The following is a 16,930-nucleotide window of genomic DNA, read 5'->3' on the forward strand; positions in this document are numbered from 1 at the left end:
GGTTTCAGAAATCAACAGCAGTGCAAAGGTTGTAAAAGGCAAATACTGCAGTGCTGTGGAACAGATGGGATACATCAAACTTGATCAGATCACCTGCTTCCAGAACCTCAGAGATATATAAAAAATTGAGTTAAAAGGAGTGTGTTTCATGCTTATTCTCTGTGGAGGGGGAGAAAGATGTCAAGAGTTTGGTGTCTGTTATAGAGATGGAAGGGAACAGGGACTGAACCATCATAGACTTCATGTTTCATGTGCTTTTAGACTCTGGATCTAGGAGGAATTATGCTTGTGCTGTTACTCTGCTTGTGTTGTCTCAGTGCAAGAATTGTGAAGTAAGGGCATGAGATGGCTTGTTGCCCAGAATGTCCCCCATAAGATTGGCAGCTGGTTTCTGCAGCCTTGCTGCAGTGTTGGCCAAGAGAAGAGGTCAGGCTTGTCTGTGGTGTCCCTCTAGCACTTTGGGAATCTGGATAGTCAGGGTGGGTGAAGTTACTTGGACCTGCAGGTGAAGTGCCAATGAGGAGAGAAGAACCAGACAGCTGTGCAGGTAAAAGACCTGGATGTAGATCCCATTTTATAAAAGAAAAGAGATTCCAGTGTGACAGGGTAATGTAGGTAGTGGATTAAAAATCCAGCAGGTGAACTGTGATAATACTTCCTCTAAAGAGAAGTAGAACTGAAAAGGAGGCCCCTAGAGCCTTCCTAAGTAATCTTGCTCTTGCTGGGAATAAGGAAAGTCCTTTTCTTACTTTCTTTCCAGACAGTTTGAAGGAAGCAGAGGTGATACTTAAAAATGGCCTCGGAATGTCAGCTGAAAGGAAATTCCACATGCAGCATGCCTTCCTTGACTGGGATTGACAACTATGTGCCAACTTTTCTCCTGCAGTAATCAATGACAAAAAAAAAACCCCCAAACTTTTTAAATCAGTGAGTGCAAATGATCAAGCTTTAGGTCATCCAGAAATAAAGAAAAACCCCTTTAAACAAGAAAAGGAGAAAATATGACAAGAATAGGAAGCTCAGGTGGCTTGTTTGTTTGTTTCTTTGCTCATTTTATCTATTTTTTTTAACTCAAATAAGACATAGCCAAGAAAGAACAATGCTCAGTCTGCTTTTCTGTGGTTTGAATCTCTAATTGGTCCTCAGACAGTTGATCTCCACATATTTTTCAAACACCATGGCCCTTTGTGATTGTTAGTAGAGCAACGGGTGGCAGAGCAGTCAGAGCATATCTGACCTGGTAGTTGTTGCCTTCTTGTTGGAGTGCTATTCCCTGGAGTGAGGAGAGCTGCTGCTGATAGGACAGAGGGAAAGGGAGAGGAGCCTCTGCATCTTTCCAGTGCTATTGGCTAGTTTTGTTTTCTGGCATCTATGAGACTTGAGCTTTGGAGATTAGCCATCGAACATCCTGTTTTCTCTGAGTTTGCCTCTATTCTTCCTTTTTTTCCCTTTTCTGCTTTCTTCTGGTCACAGAGTCGCTGCAATAGCACCAAGGTAAGAATATGAAATGGCTCTTCTTGGCTCATTTCTCAGATGGGAATTGTTGTTTCAGTAAGAGGTAGCTGGCATTCTAAGCAGATAAAAGCAAGTTTAGCTGGGCTCTCAAAAATCACTGTGCTCTTTAGAGAGCTAGGCAGCAGAGGCCAGTAATGTAACTGCCGAGTGCTGAATTAACCTAACCTGCTTAGAACCACACTGTGATTCTGTGTGGATTCCTGTGCAGGAAATACTAAGCAATGCCTGCACAGTTTTAATCACGTCTCTTATGAAACTTGTTATGCCAGTCTCAACACAGGAGGTTATGTTTAAAGACTTGTTTGCAGAATAAGCTGTTGGTGACTGTTTTACCTCTTTGGCACATGGAGATCTCTCCAAGAAACTACTTGCTGTGACAGGAATTGGAGATGGAAGAACTAGGCAAGGGGAGTGATAGCGGAAGGAATATATTTGGAACAAGAACTTTGCCTCAAATTAGATTATTGCAACGGTTATCTACAGTGTATGAGCAAGTGTGTCAAAACAATATGACTGTGTGCTCTGTCCCCATGGGGAGAAGCTGAGAGGGAGAGCAATGCAAACCAGATGTTTGTCATTTTGTGCGACACACCTCCTGAGAAGTGCTCAGACAATATGGGCATGGAGCAGAGTCTAGGAACAGGTACAGAACATGATGGGGAATGGCAGAAGTGTCTTTGTCCCAGTAGGAGATGCAGGTTTCAGTGCTTTAGAAGCACTGGAGTGAGGTACCCTGGAAAACCTTCCTGCTCCAAAACTTGCTTTACTTCTTTTAATTTGTGTTGTTCTCTTTTTGACTGAAGAGCCTATGAGGACTTGCACCGTCGACTTCCCTCACAGATGGAAGGCTCCAAGGAAAAAATAATCCTGAATATTGGGGGAGTCAGATATGAGACATACAACAGCACCCTCCAGACCTTCCCAGGGACCAAGCTGTGCAGCCTAACAGAGGCCCACGCCCCAAGTATCTATGACTATGATCCCACCAGCAAAGAATTCTTTTTTGATAGGAATTCTGAGATCTTCAGCTACGTGTTGAACTATTACAGGACCAAACATTTCCACTGCCCCACTGATACCTGTAGGTCAGTTTTAGAAGAAGAATTGGCTTTCTGGGAAATAAATGAGGCACAGCTGGCGTCCTGCTGCTGGATGAAGCTGAATAACAAAGAGGTGCAGCCAGAGGAGTTTGACATTTGGGATAAAAATGAACAGACCGATGACCAGTGCCTCATAGTCCAGACAGAAAGGAGGGATTTCAGCTGGCGAACCAAATGGCAGCCAAAAATTTGGTCTCTGTTTGAAAAACCCTTTTCCTCTTTCAGTGCTAAGGTAATACTATATGTGGAGATGCACACAGCCTGTGTCCTTTCTGTAAAGGGTCCATGAAAAATGCTAATGGATTCATAGCTTTGATAAGTATGCTTTGAGTCCCATATGAAAAAAGAAAACTAAATTCTCTCTTCTCATTAACAGACACCTTCTTCTTTTCTCCTCCTCACGTCTGTGTTCTTTGTACAAAATGCATGCCCCATGCCTCTTCAGAAAGTCAGGCATGCAGAGCAACAAACACAAGTCAGAGACCACAGAGGATGTTTTCTGTGCTGCTGGTAATTCTGGAGCCAACATTTAGGGCAGAAGAGTCTCACTCTTAGTGTGAGTCTGTCTGCATTACTCCAGCTATTGGGTGTTTCCCCTCCCTTACAAACTCCGATGTAGGTGTTCAGGTGGTTTTTATTTTGACTCCAATCTTCTCGATTATTTTTCAAATCTGGAAGGAGAAAATGCAATCCATATGAGCAAAACAGTGGTAATTTGAGAAGGATTAGTCTGGGATTGTACTGTGCTTGTAGAAGGGATTGTAGCGTTGTAGGGGGACAGTGAGGTTGTGTAATACTTGTTTCTTGAACTAATTGCATCTGTTCCCTTTACTCCTTCTGCAGTGCCTGGCTTTTGTTTCTCTGCTGTTCATCGTTGGAATTGTCATCATATTCTGTGAGGAAACCAAGGCACAATTTGAGTTCTTTACTGCTAACTTCACCTCTGTTGGCTACTCTGAGGTCTCTCACAAGGGCCATGAACCTTATTACCACCAGGCTGCCTACTTGCTTCATCTGGAGCTTTTCTGTGTCCTCTGGTTTACTTTTGAGTTCTCAGTGCGATGTTGTTTCTGCCCAGACAAGAAGTTATTTTTCAAAAATCCCCTCAATGTGGTTGACTTCCTCTCCCTCTTCCCAGTTTATATTGAACTCTTTGTGGCTGGACAGATTGAGAGAAAGCCAAGCCTGGGGCTTTGGTTGGGCTTTGTCCGCATTGTCTATCTCCTTAAACTCCTGAAGATATCCAAGCTGATAGAAACACCACTGATCCTGAGGGTTCTGTGCTATACTCTCAAATCTGTCCTCAGAGAGATTTGCATCCTGCTGATGATTTTGGCCTTTGAGACCCTCTTCTTTGGCTCTCTCTTTTTCTATGGGGAGTTGCTGGGTAGCCATCCCTCCTACATAGGGGAGACACACTTCACTGACATTCTTGTTTGCTTCTGGTGGGCTTTGATCACACTCACTACAGTGGGCTATGGAGATATTATCCCTCTCACCACAGCTGGCCAAGTGACTGCAGCCTTAGCTGCAGTATTTGGTTTGTTAACTGTTATCATCCCCATACCCATTTTTCTTGTAAAATTTAAAACCTATTACGACATTGCTGTCTTCAAACAGAGGCTGAAAAGGAGCGAGAAACATTAACACTTCAGAACCTCTGTTCCCCTTTGCCTTTAGCAATAAACCTTCAGTATGGTTTATTGTCTTTGGTGGGAAGGAAGTGCAAATAGTTATTACAGCGTTTACTTGCAGACTTAGCATATTTCAAACCACCAGTGAGGCCTCAGGCTGTGGTACTTGGCATGCAACTGAGCAGACCTGTTGAATTCCATGAGTCTTTTCCATGTTGTACTTCATCCTACGTTCTTATACATGCTATAGTTTCTCATCTAACTGTTTAGAGACAGGGTGTGCTGCTGCATTATAGCCTGAATGTGCACCACATAGCCCAGTTCCATAACCCAGGACCACAGCACATTCCCTCAGCTGGCATACAACCCATGATGCTAGTGATGCCCTCCATCACCTGACAGTATCATCTCACTTCTCATGCTGGGAAGGAAGCCTTGTGCATGGTCTGGCTCTGACAGCAAGGAGGAAGTAGGGATATAAACATATATATTTCAAAAACAATGTTCTACTCCCTCATTTTACCTAAACAAGCCAGTACATCTGGTTTGCCTGTACTTCACACAGACGTGAATAAGGCAGAATTCTGAATTGACTCCATGGTCCTGAGAGCCTCTGTTTAATAACCTGTTTTGTGGGCTCACGGGAATTGCTGTGGCATTTGGGTAGCAGCAAGGGAGCCCTCCAAAGGCAAACCCTGTTTGCCTCTGCTGAAGTCCAGAGCAGCTTTCTCTTGACCTTAGAAAGATGAAGATTTCATTGGGTAGTTCCAGTGGATTAACACATACCAACAGTTCTTGGTTTTTATGTTACAAAGTCACTGAGTTATTAGTCCAAACATCTATACGGTTTCTACTCTTCAAAAGGAAGAGCATAGACTACAGTACTCAATATAATTTCAATATCATTTACTTTCTTAAGGCATAGATGTAAACAAGGAATATTTCTCTTTTAACTGAATAGTCTTAATTGTTGCCTATGTTTCATTTTGTATTAAAAAATATTGTTGAGGTATTAAAATACCCTACACCCCATTGTTTATGTAGCAGGATGATGTGCTAAGATGATTTTGTTTAGTGAGTAAAAATTTCTGTGTACAATAACATCTATGTGTTTAAATTTCATTAAGGCTGTATTTTAATTGCAATATTGATAAAGTTTTGTGTCGTGTTGTGATTTCTCTGTTCTGGGTAGCATTCTAAGGCTGTTTCATTTTTACTGAAACACCAGCTAACTTCCCTCGATTCCAGTGCAATGGCAATGAATTTTATTTTATTTTTTTTAATGAGAAAGAAAATACACTTTGCACCATCCCTCCTGCCCAAACTGTTATGACTGATTTTTCTGGTTCTCCTGTCCATCCCACTGGGAGGGTAGATGACTGTTTGAGTGGCAGTGTGGTTGCTGGCTGGGGTTGAACCACAACCCTCCCCTCAACAGGATGGGGAGAAAAAATAAGATGGAAAAGCTTATTGGTTGAGAAAAAGAGAGGGAGATCACTTACCAATTACTGTCATAGGCAATAAAGGAACTCTGCCAGGGGAAAACTGAATTACTACCAATTAAAATAGATTCAGATAGAAACAAACCAAAAAACTAAATCAACACTTTCTCCTCCCCATTTTTACTGTGCTCAACTTCACTCACTCCTGACTCCTCTACTCCCTGCCCCCCACCGCTGTCAGTGTGGCCGACAGGCTCTTCTGTGCCCTGTACTGGCACAGGGGAGGCCCGGCCTCTCACAGAGGAGCCACTGACTATAGCCCCCCACTACCAGCACCCAGTGCAGTTGTGTCCTTTTGTGCATCCTCATCCCACTGTGCAGTGCAGACACTCTGAGTCCTACTATGCTGGAGCAGCTGGATGAAGACAAGGGAGGAGGTCACGCTCCTGGGTGAAGGTAAGCGCAAGGATAAAACAATCTCTAGTTCACTTGCCACGTGCTCAGTGCAGCAAACTTAGCTTCTGGTGATGAATCTTGGAGCTAGAAACTGTGGAGGTGATGGTTTTCCAGCACAGGCTGTTAATGTTAGCTTGAATACTGTGCCATCCCATTTTTTGTAGCTGGACCATAGACCCACAGCTCTTACAGAGGGCTCTTAAGCTCTTTCTGAAAAAAGGGTAGAGGATATGAGCTTTCACAGCAGACTGTGAAAAAGCCTCTAGCAGATTTTGTTATTTAAAAAGCTGGAAAACACAACAGAGAGCAGGAGAAACTGGTGGCATTTTGTATCAGTGCACTGCCCCCACCCAAACCTTCAGCTTCCCTGTCACTAAAGTGTTGCACGTTACAGGACAGTTTTTGCTACAGTAAATGGGATTCAGGTAAGAGTCTCCCAATTACAGTGAAAGTGGACTTTGTGAGGATTCTCAGCTAGGATCCCAGCAGTTTGTAACCTGCTTTTATTTTGAATCAGAATAAAAAGTAAAAACCTGGATATCTCTTAAGATTGTCAGGATGCTGTGGTGGGCAGCAGCTCTCGAAGTGTCAGGGAGTCAGGAGTCAAGCACAAAATCACAACTGCTGGGTCAGGGTCCTTGTCAGCCAGAACTAAGCTACCCAGTTCCAAGTGAGGTGAACAGGGCAAACCCAAGGATAACAGCCAGGTTCAGACAAGACTCCTGATCACGAGGCAAATTTGTGGTGGTAAGATGTGAATCTGCAGATCAGAGGTCAGGATCATGTTCAGTGACTCCAACCCCTACCATTCTATGATTCTATAACAGTTACCAGGGTCACACAGTCCAGGTAGGTACAGAGTGAAAAAATCACTTTGGGAATAGCTAATTGTGTAATTTTGTTTCAGTAAAACCACTTAATTCTAATAAAGCCCAAGATATTTATGTTTAACATGCAAACGCAGTAATGTGTTCATACATTATCCAAAGTAAGATGTAATGAGGCTTTTTTAGCTCATCAAAATCGTTCCATCTTTATTGATCAGAAAGTAAAAAAAAAAACCAAACTTTTCATAGAATCAGAACATCTTAAATTGGAAGGGACCCAGAAGGATCCTCAAGTCCAACTCTCTGCTCCTCATAGGACTACTGCCTAAAACTAAACCACATGAAAGAGAGTACATTTGGCTTTTTTCATGAAAATACCAGTAAAAAGAACACATTCCTACAAAACAGCTGAAGCCTTCCCAGCAGAAAATTCCTTTTCACTTGCTGACCAGTGCTGCTAACTTGTGTTGCCTTCAGAGTCAGCATGAAATGGGTATAGCTCCCCATCCTTTCATGTTCCCAGTGCTCCCCACAGTGGAAGGATGAGGAGTTGCTTGTCACTAGGAAACCAACACAGCTTCACACAGTGTAAAAGTGGTCTGTTCTTAGCAATACAGCTTTGCCAAAGCAGATGAGAGTCCCTTCCCTCGTCAGGACCACACTCTTTCTCTTGTGGAGCCTCTTAGCCGCAGATTTCCCAAGCAAGAGGAGCACTGCAAGGAGTTCTGCTTTATTGAGCAATAAGGGAAAAGCATTGCTGCCTGCTGATGTTTTCTACCACAAGAGCAGTTTGTGGAACAGTTCCCTGATGACTCCAGTGCAGCCCAATAAAGGAATGACCTGCTCCTTTGGCTCTGCTGGAGGGATGGTAACTGTAGCCTCTGATCAGCACCCTCAATGATCATCACGCTATTAAACTTGTGCTCGCTGAAATGCCCTTTCCAGATATTTCTGCCTTTCTGTGTTTCTGTGCCATTGTAGCACTGCTCTCCTGGATATATTTAGATCTGATATCCTTGTACTTGTTTGAAAAAAGTTTTCATTCAGATGCCACAAAGCTTGCAAATAAGTGATGGAAAATCCTTGATGACTGAATGATGGGAGAGGCAAGGAGGATGCTATCCACTTGCTGTGGCCAGACTGCTTGTAGCCACTCTCATGCTACCACATGTTGGACAAGCTTGTTTTCAGCCTAAATGTTGTGCCTAAAAAAGCAGCTGCTTGCAATAAGGATAAATCCTTTCTGTTTAACACTCTGAGTATTCTTCTTTCAGCCTTTCACCCTTGCCTGCAAAGGACAGCTGGTAAGAAGTGGCTCTCATTCCTTGCTAAAGGCCTTAATTGCAGCCACCCTCCCTCCTGGCTGCTAAACTGCAGTCATTGTCCAGTGGAGTGGCTTTTGCCATTATTTGAGGAGTCTTGAATGATGTAGTGAGGCTAACTTTAATCTACTGCTTTCCTGGGCTTCTTTGCAACAATCTCCATCTCACCGTTCATTTGGGAGCAAAATACAAAGTGAATATCTTTCCCTCCTGAATGTCTGCCTGGCCCTCTGTTCCCTCTGCCTTAGTGTTAAGAGTCATGTCCATATCTGTTTATGTGGTTCTTGGCAGCCAGCGTGGTTTCACAGAGTAGAACAGGTTGTAGTTTTAGGCTCTTGCTTTTCTCCTGTTACAAAGCTTGTGGCAGAGTGTACCATTCTCTCCCTTTTCACAGTGCTGCCTTGGAGGTATATTTAATTATAATAAATAGAGTGCATGGGTCTTTTAATCTTCAAAGTGCTTCCCAAAGATGAGCTAATTACTCCACACAACTTAACAGTGGGTAAACCCTTACAATTTGTCATTGAGATTACTAAAGAGAGGAAAGCCTTGACTACTCATTCTGCAAAGCGTTTGAGATCATACTTCAATTGTAAGTATGTTTGTGAGTGAAGCTTATGTCTAAGTGGGTTTAAGATCCCAGCTACCTGCTTGGGGCAAAAGCTTCCTTTTTATTCTAGACCAGGATAGACCCATGCTGGAGGATAGTGAATGTGTGAGTATTACTGGGATGCTCTTTCCCTCACAGTCCTGATTAGCTGTCTCAGGTAATAACATCAGTGGTAACAGCGTTGAGGACGTACCACCAGTGGCTTTAATGCAGTTTGTATTGACTTGTCACTGACCACGGATAAGCACTTGAGTAACTTAAAGTGGTGAAGTCACATCTTCTTTGTTCATGTTCCTTCCACTAATCGCATGTAAATTACACTTGCAGCACATGCAGGGTGGTTTGTTTTGTTTGGTTTTGGATTGTTTTGTTTTCTGGAAAGTTTTCCTGCTTTTGTGTTTTTGAGCTTTATAAGCTGGAGATCTGCAATTTCTAAATGCACTGAACATGGTGCTCTGGGAAAGGCTTCCTGCATCCTAGTAGCTTTGCAAACTGACTGTCTCAGGCTTTTTGCTTTTCCATTTGGGAGATTTCATGCCATGATTTAAAGCTGACAGTGTTGCTGATGTTGCATGAATGAAGAGAAAGGGACAATAAAAATAAAGCTATTTTATTTTGCTATCCTCTCCCTTCCTGCCATATTCATGTCTAGATTTGGCAGGATGAGACAAGAAAGAAGTGGGGAGACACAGCAGGAAAAGGAAGAACACAGTTGCATCAGCCAAGCCTCCATTACCTCCGTCATCTGGAACAAGTGCAGTCTCGTTCTCTACCTTCCAGATACTTTTTTACATCTTCCTCCACTCCATATGAGCAAGCTGGAAAGGACAGGAGATCTAATATTTATGCTGTGCATCCCTGGTCCAAGCAGTGCTTGAAACCCAGCCCAAATCCAGCACCTTCCCTCACCTCTGACTGAAACCTGATAGTCTCTGAGTACAGCCTGTCAGTGGCACAGTCTCTGAGTAAAGTTCACTTGCATCCTTTCTCTGATTCAAGCCCTGAAGGTATGTCCTTCTCCTTGAAGTCCCTCAGCCTGTGCCATGTATTTTCATACAGGCCATAGTTTCCCCAACCACGGAGAAATTCAGAGGCAAAACTTTGCTGGGGAGATGTCTTCTGTGACTCATCTGTGCTAGGGAGGGGAGGGTTCCTTTTTTTGCTTCTGTAGCTTGGAGAGGTACATCCTCTAGTGCCTCAGCTGGCCAAGATTCTGACTTGTGCCTGAGCTGCTGTACTAACACAGTGTGTGCTTGGGGCCAGGCAGGGGCATTGTGCTCCGTGTGAGTGATTTGAGGGGAACCATCCTTCTAAAATATGGCTTTCTGCTTCCCTCCCCCACTTTTCTTTTTCCTCCTTCAGTGTTGTCACCTTGCAGTATTTTAATCAGAGGAAGTAGATACATCAAGGAAGTCAATGGCAGGGGCGAGGTGGGCGGGGGGAGCGGAGAGGAAGAGGAGGAAAATCACATCACAGCCCAGTCTGCCAGTGTAAACACTTGATGATTTCCTGTTATTGTAGCCTAAAATGTACCATGACATCATTTGTGGGCCTCCCAGAATCACCCAGGAGAAGGAAAAGCCAGCTTTCACAGCCCTCCCCCAGTGTGAATCCATGAGATTCAGTCCCTATAAGGCAGTGGAGCTCTGCAAGCAGCAAAGATAGAATTTCGAAAGCTTTCTTGTTCTTGGCAACCTGGAGATTTCACAAACAGGAAAAACTGCTTTTACTTTTCCTAAAGGGGAAACGTTTATGCCTCACGAAACATTGATGCCTTGAACCATGGTAACTTTAGAATCAGAGAGGAAATATAGGAAAAGCTCTTAGCTGAGGACAAGCATAGAAGAGCCCCTCACCAAAATCACATCAGTTCATCATTCCCAGACATCCACTTTTTTTATAGTACTGACTTTTATTCCAAGTCACTCTATAAAGAAAGTAGTTAGGTCAAAAGCTGTTTTATAAAACAGTCCAACATGGAATGAATTTGATAATTTTGAAAGATTAAAGTAGTCCTCAGTATAGCAGAGATTGCCAGTGAAATGTTCTTCTTCCTCTCCTGAACATTAAATCAATAGAGGTGTTTACTCAGAACGTGAAGAGCCAAGCTCATCCAAGCCTCTATACACAACCTACCTGGGAATTTGACCCAACAGGTCAGATTTGTATCTCAATTACAGTTAATCCTGAATTACTGCACTCAACCTGTACCACTATAAGGAAGAACAGAATTGAGTTCACACACATGGGCTCCTATAACTTTTCTGAGAGAGATAATAACTAGACTGATTCCACACCACACCCTTCAGCTATGATCAGTTTGGGCAGCCTTTCAGATCACAGTGGGATATCTGCAAAATTTGGTTTTTTCCTAAGCAAAGTAATGAACCTCATAAATTCACTGCTGTACTTGTAATCACTTAGACTCATATTCTCTCTTGCACGCCTGCCACCTACTTGGCAAACATCAGTAATTATAGTGTACCAGGAGAAATTAGTGTTTTCATGTTATATGTAAGGAAACTGAGGCACTGAGATTACTACTTTATGGAAGAGAATGTATTCACTTAATGTGGGCTTAAAGCAATCCTGTACCTTCAAATAGCATCAGAAAACTAGATTTGTCTTACCATAAAGTAAACTTGAAAAGGCAGCCTACAGAAGCGTGATACAAGCATGTCTACTAAAGAAAGCACGCTTAGGACTGGCATTAACAAGAAACAGAATGGTCTTGCAGTCTACTTGACAAAAAATTATGACCATTATTAATAAGCTGTTCATTCCCAGTGCTTCAGGGTGCAGCACTAGGAACTGAAAATTATGCAGAGATATGGCAGGACCCTGCATCTAATGAAACTGAGGGCTAGATTCTGACAACAGTGTCAGAAATTCTCTATATTTATGCCCAACTCTGCTGTGTGCAAGGCACCAAGACAGCGAATTGCTTGGATAACATTGATAGCTGTGGGGTGTATAGGCTTTGATTAACTTCTGTTTTTCGGTATCTTATCAGAGTGCTGAGGTTGTCATGTGGGCTTGACAATGGAGGACAGGAGTTCCTTCTTCTAAGCATTGAACTTGCCAGACCTAGTGTGCAGGTATTCTGTGTCTGGGAATTTTGCTGAGTCGTACAAAACCACATGTCCTGCTAAGTGACCGGGAGCCAGCAGCCGCACCGAGTAGCTGGTGATGGATGATTGCAGCTCTCTCTGTGTGGGTAGTTGTGGAGTTTTGTGTGGTGTGAATGTTCACCTAAGATGCTGTCTTGAATGTTTCTAGGATATTGATCCTTGTTTGTGCAGGGAAAAGCTCGAGTCCTGTGCTGAGTCTCTCTCATTTCATTCCCAAAGCACAGGAATGACTGGCCTACATGAGACTGCTCTTCATGCTTACACACTGCAGGCTGCTTCTGTTCTCTGCAGGGCAAGTTAGCATCAGATGATTTTTTAAAATAGCTAGCTTTTGATGCTAAATATTTCCCATTTTGGGTTTGTTGCATGATATGATGCTATGTTTCCTAGGTACGACAAAGATAAAAATGGCACAGTATTGTGATGTAATATGATTGGGATTTGTGAGAATACTTTATCTCTTATGACAAATGTGAAGTGGTGTAGAGAGAAAGCTAGTAAAGATGACAAGGTAGAAATGATAGCAGTGTAAGTTAGGATGAGTGAGGGAGAGCAGCAAAGTGAGCTTGATTCCTACTGATTTGTACAGGATTATCTCTGCTAATAGCCTGGGTGAATCGTCCTGTAAAGCTTGAATCCATTTATTGTGGAAAGCCAAGTAAAAACAAAGTGGAAGATAATCTGAAAGGGCAGTCATTTATCAGGGCAGTAAATCCCTGTTTAAGCATCTAAGGACCAGAAGTCAGTCCAGAGATGGCCGTTTCTTCTGGTTCAAACTTACTAAAAAAACATTACTGAATGTTTTCATCCCAGGAAGATGGGCCAAGCATCACCTGTTCATGCCCCTATAGATTCGTGCCAGATCAAATCTCATCTCTGCTGAAGTGTGCTAGCATTAAATGTAAAGTCAGCAAAACTCAAAATGACCTAGTGGATCAGGCAGAAATGTCCTTGCCTGCTCCAGTTTACTGTCAGTGATCTAGAACTGTGTGGGTCCAGTATGAATGTTGTAGAAACATAAGCTGTGTGAAAGGAAATATTATAAAAATAAACAAATACCTCATTTGTGTTTCGTTGGTTGATTTCCTCCAAATATTGTAAAATGGAAAGTGCAAGAAAATGCAACTGAAGAAAAACTGGCACGCTTTGCCTATCTGGCTTTGCAAATCTGAAAGTGGTAGCTAGTATTTCATGTACTTTTTTTCCCTGGAGGATCAAGGCTTCTAGTAAAAGTCATTATTGCAGTGTAGGAGATATAGCGATTGAGACATGGAAAGGACAGATGGCTTCTTCAGATGAGTGCAGAGCTTGGATCAATACTCAGAGTGGTGCTCAGCACCTGGAATTTGCCACCATTCAGGAAGGACCACGTAGTTAACAGTGAAAAAAGGGAATGTGGCTCTGAAAATGATGACTAAAAATCCATTCGACTGAACATCACACAAACCAGAGGACTTAGACCATGTTTACGAAGCTTGAGCTGAACTTCTCCAGACAGCATCGCTGGTTTGACCTTATTAAAGACTGCAAAATGGAACTACAAAACATTCCCAAGCAAAGATGTTTCATCACCTATCTGCTCAGAAAGAGGGAAAATTGCTAAAGGCTGCCTAAGCCTGTTCTGTAATTTTATACCTCTCTATTGTACATTCACTAAAAGAGCCCAGTAGGCTGACTTCTTGAGTCTCTATTTTTCCCATTTGTAGCAGGAACCAGGAAATTTTCTCCATATTTTGTTCTTAGTGAATGCCACTGAATGGTATGAGAGACAGTAAAAAAAGGGTCCCTTGATATCTGTGTCACTGTCTGTATAGAGTGGCTGTTAGGCTCACATCTAACATCCTTGGATCTAAACCTGGCACTGTGGGTGCTTTCTATCATTTGTTAAAATCATGAGCAAATACCTTTTTTATTTGAGTCTCTTCCGTCCATATACATTTCTGTAGGAAACAAGTGGAACCCTTTCATGGAACAGTCTTGTTTGACTTAGACTAAGAAAGTATTAATGTAAAAATGAGTCAGAAAATGAAGAAAACTCTGTAAAATAGGCTCTTAGGGGTCCTGTGACATTTCTGTAGAAAAGTTACAGCAATTTACATCAATCCAATTATACTGATGGGTTTTCTTCCTTTGTAGATATAGCATAGAAATTCCAGTTTGGGTGAAAGCTGCATATTCAGATGAAGCAGACAAAGCTCACAGACCCCATTGCCAGGAGGGCACAGGAATAATTTTACTTACTCCCAGTTTACTCTGGGATAAGGCAAGGCCTTGTCTATTAAAAATTTCATTTTTCTTTTTTATAGGGTGAGAACTATTCTGGATTTCCACTTTCTCACATGGTGAAGAAGCATAACATTGAAAAGGAAATCAACACATTTTATAAGCCTCTAGTTTAAAAATTATGTTATATCACATTTAATTTTACAACAATATTACTCATTGGGGAAAAAAGAAACTTCCTTTCTGCAGACTGTGAGGTTTTAATTATGGATATTTACAAGGCACTTTGAGATCTTTTGAATAAACCGAAATGTTTAAAGACACACAAAGTGTTACTATGACTCTGATGTCAATTCCCAACATATCTCAGTTTAATAGTAATTCCAGTAGAATCCTGTAATCAAATTAAACAGTTTACTCAGGAGGAGCCTGTGCTGAACTCCCTAGTAGAGTTTGGCTTGGTCTCTTCCTATTTTATATCTGAATTTATGTGTTCTCATATTAACGCAATCTTCATGTAGTCAACATGTTGGGAAAGAACAGCAGGTATGGAGAATAGTTAGTCTGTGTGGTCTTTCCTCAACCAAGACAGCTTAAAGATGGAAAATATTTAGCAGATTTGACAGGAAGAGATAAATTCAAGGTTTCTACTTTCCCTAAAATAAAATAAATATAAAAAAAAAGAGGAATACTTAATTTTCTTCTTCTGAACAGAAGTTGTTAACTTTTTTTTTCCCTGGGAGAAAATAGGCCTTGAGTCACTGTTTGACCGTTATGTTCCAAGTCCCAAGTGAGATGAGAAGGCTCCTCTAAATTCCATGAAAATGCTGGACCTTGATTCCCTCCCTCAGTGGATCCAAAACACAGATGGCACAGGAAGCTCTGGCAAGTGGTCTGCAGCTGCTGTTTGAACTGTTTCCATCCATGAATTCGATTGCTCATTTATATTATGATGGTGGCTTTGAGAGGGCTTGAAGGCTACAGGTGGGCCTGCCAAATTTCAGGGAACCACAGCCCCTTGTGCTTTTTAGTTACACAGAAGGCTGTGAACACCTCATACATGAGGCGTGCCTACTGAATGCTGAGTACAGCTGAGGAGGCTGTTGGCTGCTCACCATCCCTGTGCTGCACCCCAAGTGAGCGTGACACAGGCTTAATGACAGACATCCATCCCGTCAGCGCTGTGGTCTTACTTCGTGCCCTGTGATCGCCCACAAAATATTATTTTTAAAAAAAAAGCTTTTATCAAGGACCAGAAGGCCCAGTGACGCCTGCCACGCAAATCAACTTCAGCGTCCCCTGCTTTCTCGACTTTTTTGGCACCCCGCTACAGGGGCGCAGGAAGCCCTCCGCCCTTTGCCCGGCGTTTGAGGGACAAAGGGGCTTTGCCGCTGACTGCGAGGCCGCTCCCTTTGCCGACCGCGTCGCAGGGCACCGCTCCGCATGGCCGCGCCGGGCTACCGTGCCGCGCCCCACTGAGGAAGCCGGGGGCGCGGCGCTGCAGCTCCAGCCCGGCCGGAACGCTGCCGCAGCTGGGCCCGGGCCTGGGCCTGGGCCGGGGCCGGGCGGGGCAGGGGGCGGTCCCGGGGCCGGGCGGGGCTTGCGCCGGGGCGGGCGGACGAGAGGCGCGGCGCGGAGTCCCGTTAGAAGCAGCGCGGAGCCCGTGAAGAGCTTGACTGGCGTAGGAGGAGCGAGCCGTCGTGCCCAGTCCGCCGGGAAGATGCCGAAAACGGTGAGTGGCAGCGGCGGGCGCGGAGCGGAGCAGGGGCCCCGCCGCGGGGCGGCTGTCGGGCGGGGGCGCGGGGCCGGGCCGGGCAGGGCAGGGTGGCGGCGACGGCGGCGACGCCCGGGCCTCACGGCGGGAGAGGACGGCGGAGCCCCGGAGCGCCCCGCCGGCCTGGCCTGGCCTGGCCCGGGGGATGAGGGGGCTCTTCCCGCCGGGGCTCGCCGGCGTGGGGGCCGGGAGGCGCTGGCGGGAGGAAGCGGCCGCCCCAGAAGGAGAGAGGCGAGTGGGAAGGCGCGACTCCTGGGGAGCGCGGCAGGGGTCGGGCGGGAGCGGAGCCGCCCGTGTCTCCATCTTGTACTCCTCTCCCCTGCCGCTCCCTGCCCCGCCGCAGCTCCGCCGGCCGGGGTACTGCGCCGGGCGTGGGGCCGCTGCAGCGCTGCGCTCGGCTGGGCCGCGGCGACCAGCGCCCTTGGAGGCCGCCCCGCTCAAAAATGTCTGTCGGAGCTGTGTCAGCCGCCCGGCCCGGGGAGGCGGGCGAGATAGAGCTTTCTGTAGTCTGACGGGGAATTAATTAATTGTATGGCCGCCTCTCACGTGCTTTGTGAAGAGAAGCTGAGGTTTTCACAACTTGCAATTAGTCGGTTTGAGTTGCTAGGGAGCCTTGTCCCAGCTTGATTCGAGGTATTTCTTGGCTGGAGAGATATTAGTACTTCACAAAGTCTGGTCAAGTCTGTACTTGACTCTCCCTCTTGCAGCAGGAATTCAGTGACTAATGAGAGCGTGGGGTTTTTCCATTTCTGCTGGTTGAAGTAAAGGAATTGGTCCTAACCCTTCATTGATAAAACAGGAAGGAGCAGGGTGGAAGGCTCTGGATGTTTCTTCACTAGCAGTGCTCTGAAATGGCCTAGGAACATCTCATGTTTAAGCTAAGAGTCTGTTGTTTA

The 16,930-nt window shown here is 44.4% G+C and overlaps 2 protein-coding genes across 2 annotated transcripts in view; both read left to right on the plus strand.

Annotated features, from left to right (window-relative positions):
- The first annotated feature begins 1,403 nt into the window (after positions 1-1,403).
- Positions 1,404-5,445, plus strand: LOC104557929 (potassium voltage-gated channel subfamily C member 3-like). Its single transcript, XM_010202327.2, has 3 exons — positions 1,404-1,494; positions 2,319-2,847; positions 3,459-5,445. Exons 2-3 carry the CDS (start codon positions 2,356-2,358, stop codon positions 4,260-4,262), a joined length of 1,296 nt encoding a protein of 431 aa, XP_010200629.1. The 5' UTR covers positions 1,404-1,494; positions 2,319-2,355; the 3' UTR covers positions 4,263-5,445.
- A 10,418-nt stretch (positions 5,446-15,863) lies between these two features.
- MSN (moesin) overlaps positions 15,864-16,930 on the plus strand; it is a 43,113-nt gene continuing 42,046 nt past the window's right edge. Inside the window, exon 1 of the mRNA XM_062006396.1 lies at positions 15,864-15,992. Within this exon, the coding sequence (XP_061862380.1) occupies positions 15,981-15,992 (12 nt within the window). The 5' untranslated portion in view covers positions 15,864-15,980. The remainder of the gene's footprint in view (positions 15,993-16,930) is intronic.

Source organism: Colius striatus, chromosome 13 (assembly GCF_028858725.1).
Source record: "Colius striatus isolate bColStr4 chromosome 13, bColStr4.1.hap1, whole genome shotgun sequence".
Taxonomy (NCBI): domain Eukaryota; kingdom Metazoa; phylum Chordata; class Aves; order Coliiformes; family Coliidae; genus Colius; species Colius striatus.

Coding starts and splice junctions, on each gene's coding strand:
- LOC104557929 (XM_010202327.2), top strand. CDS start 2,356: ATGGAAGGCTCCAAGGAAAAAATAATCCTGAATATTGGGGGAGTCAGA. Junction 2,848..3,458: donor TTTCCTCTTTCAGTGCTAAG/GTAATACTATAT, acceptor CTCCTTCTGCAG/TGCCTGGCTTTTGTTTCTCT.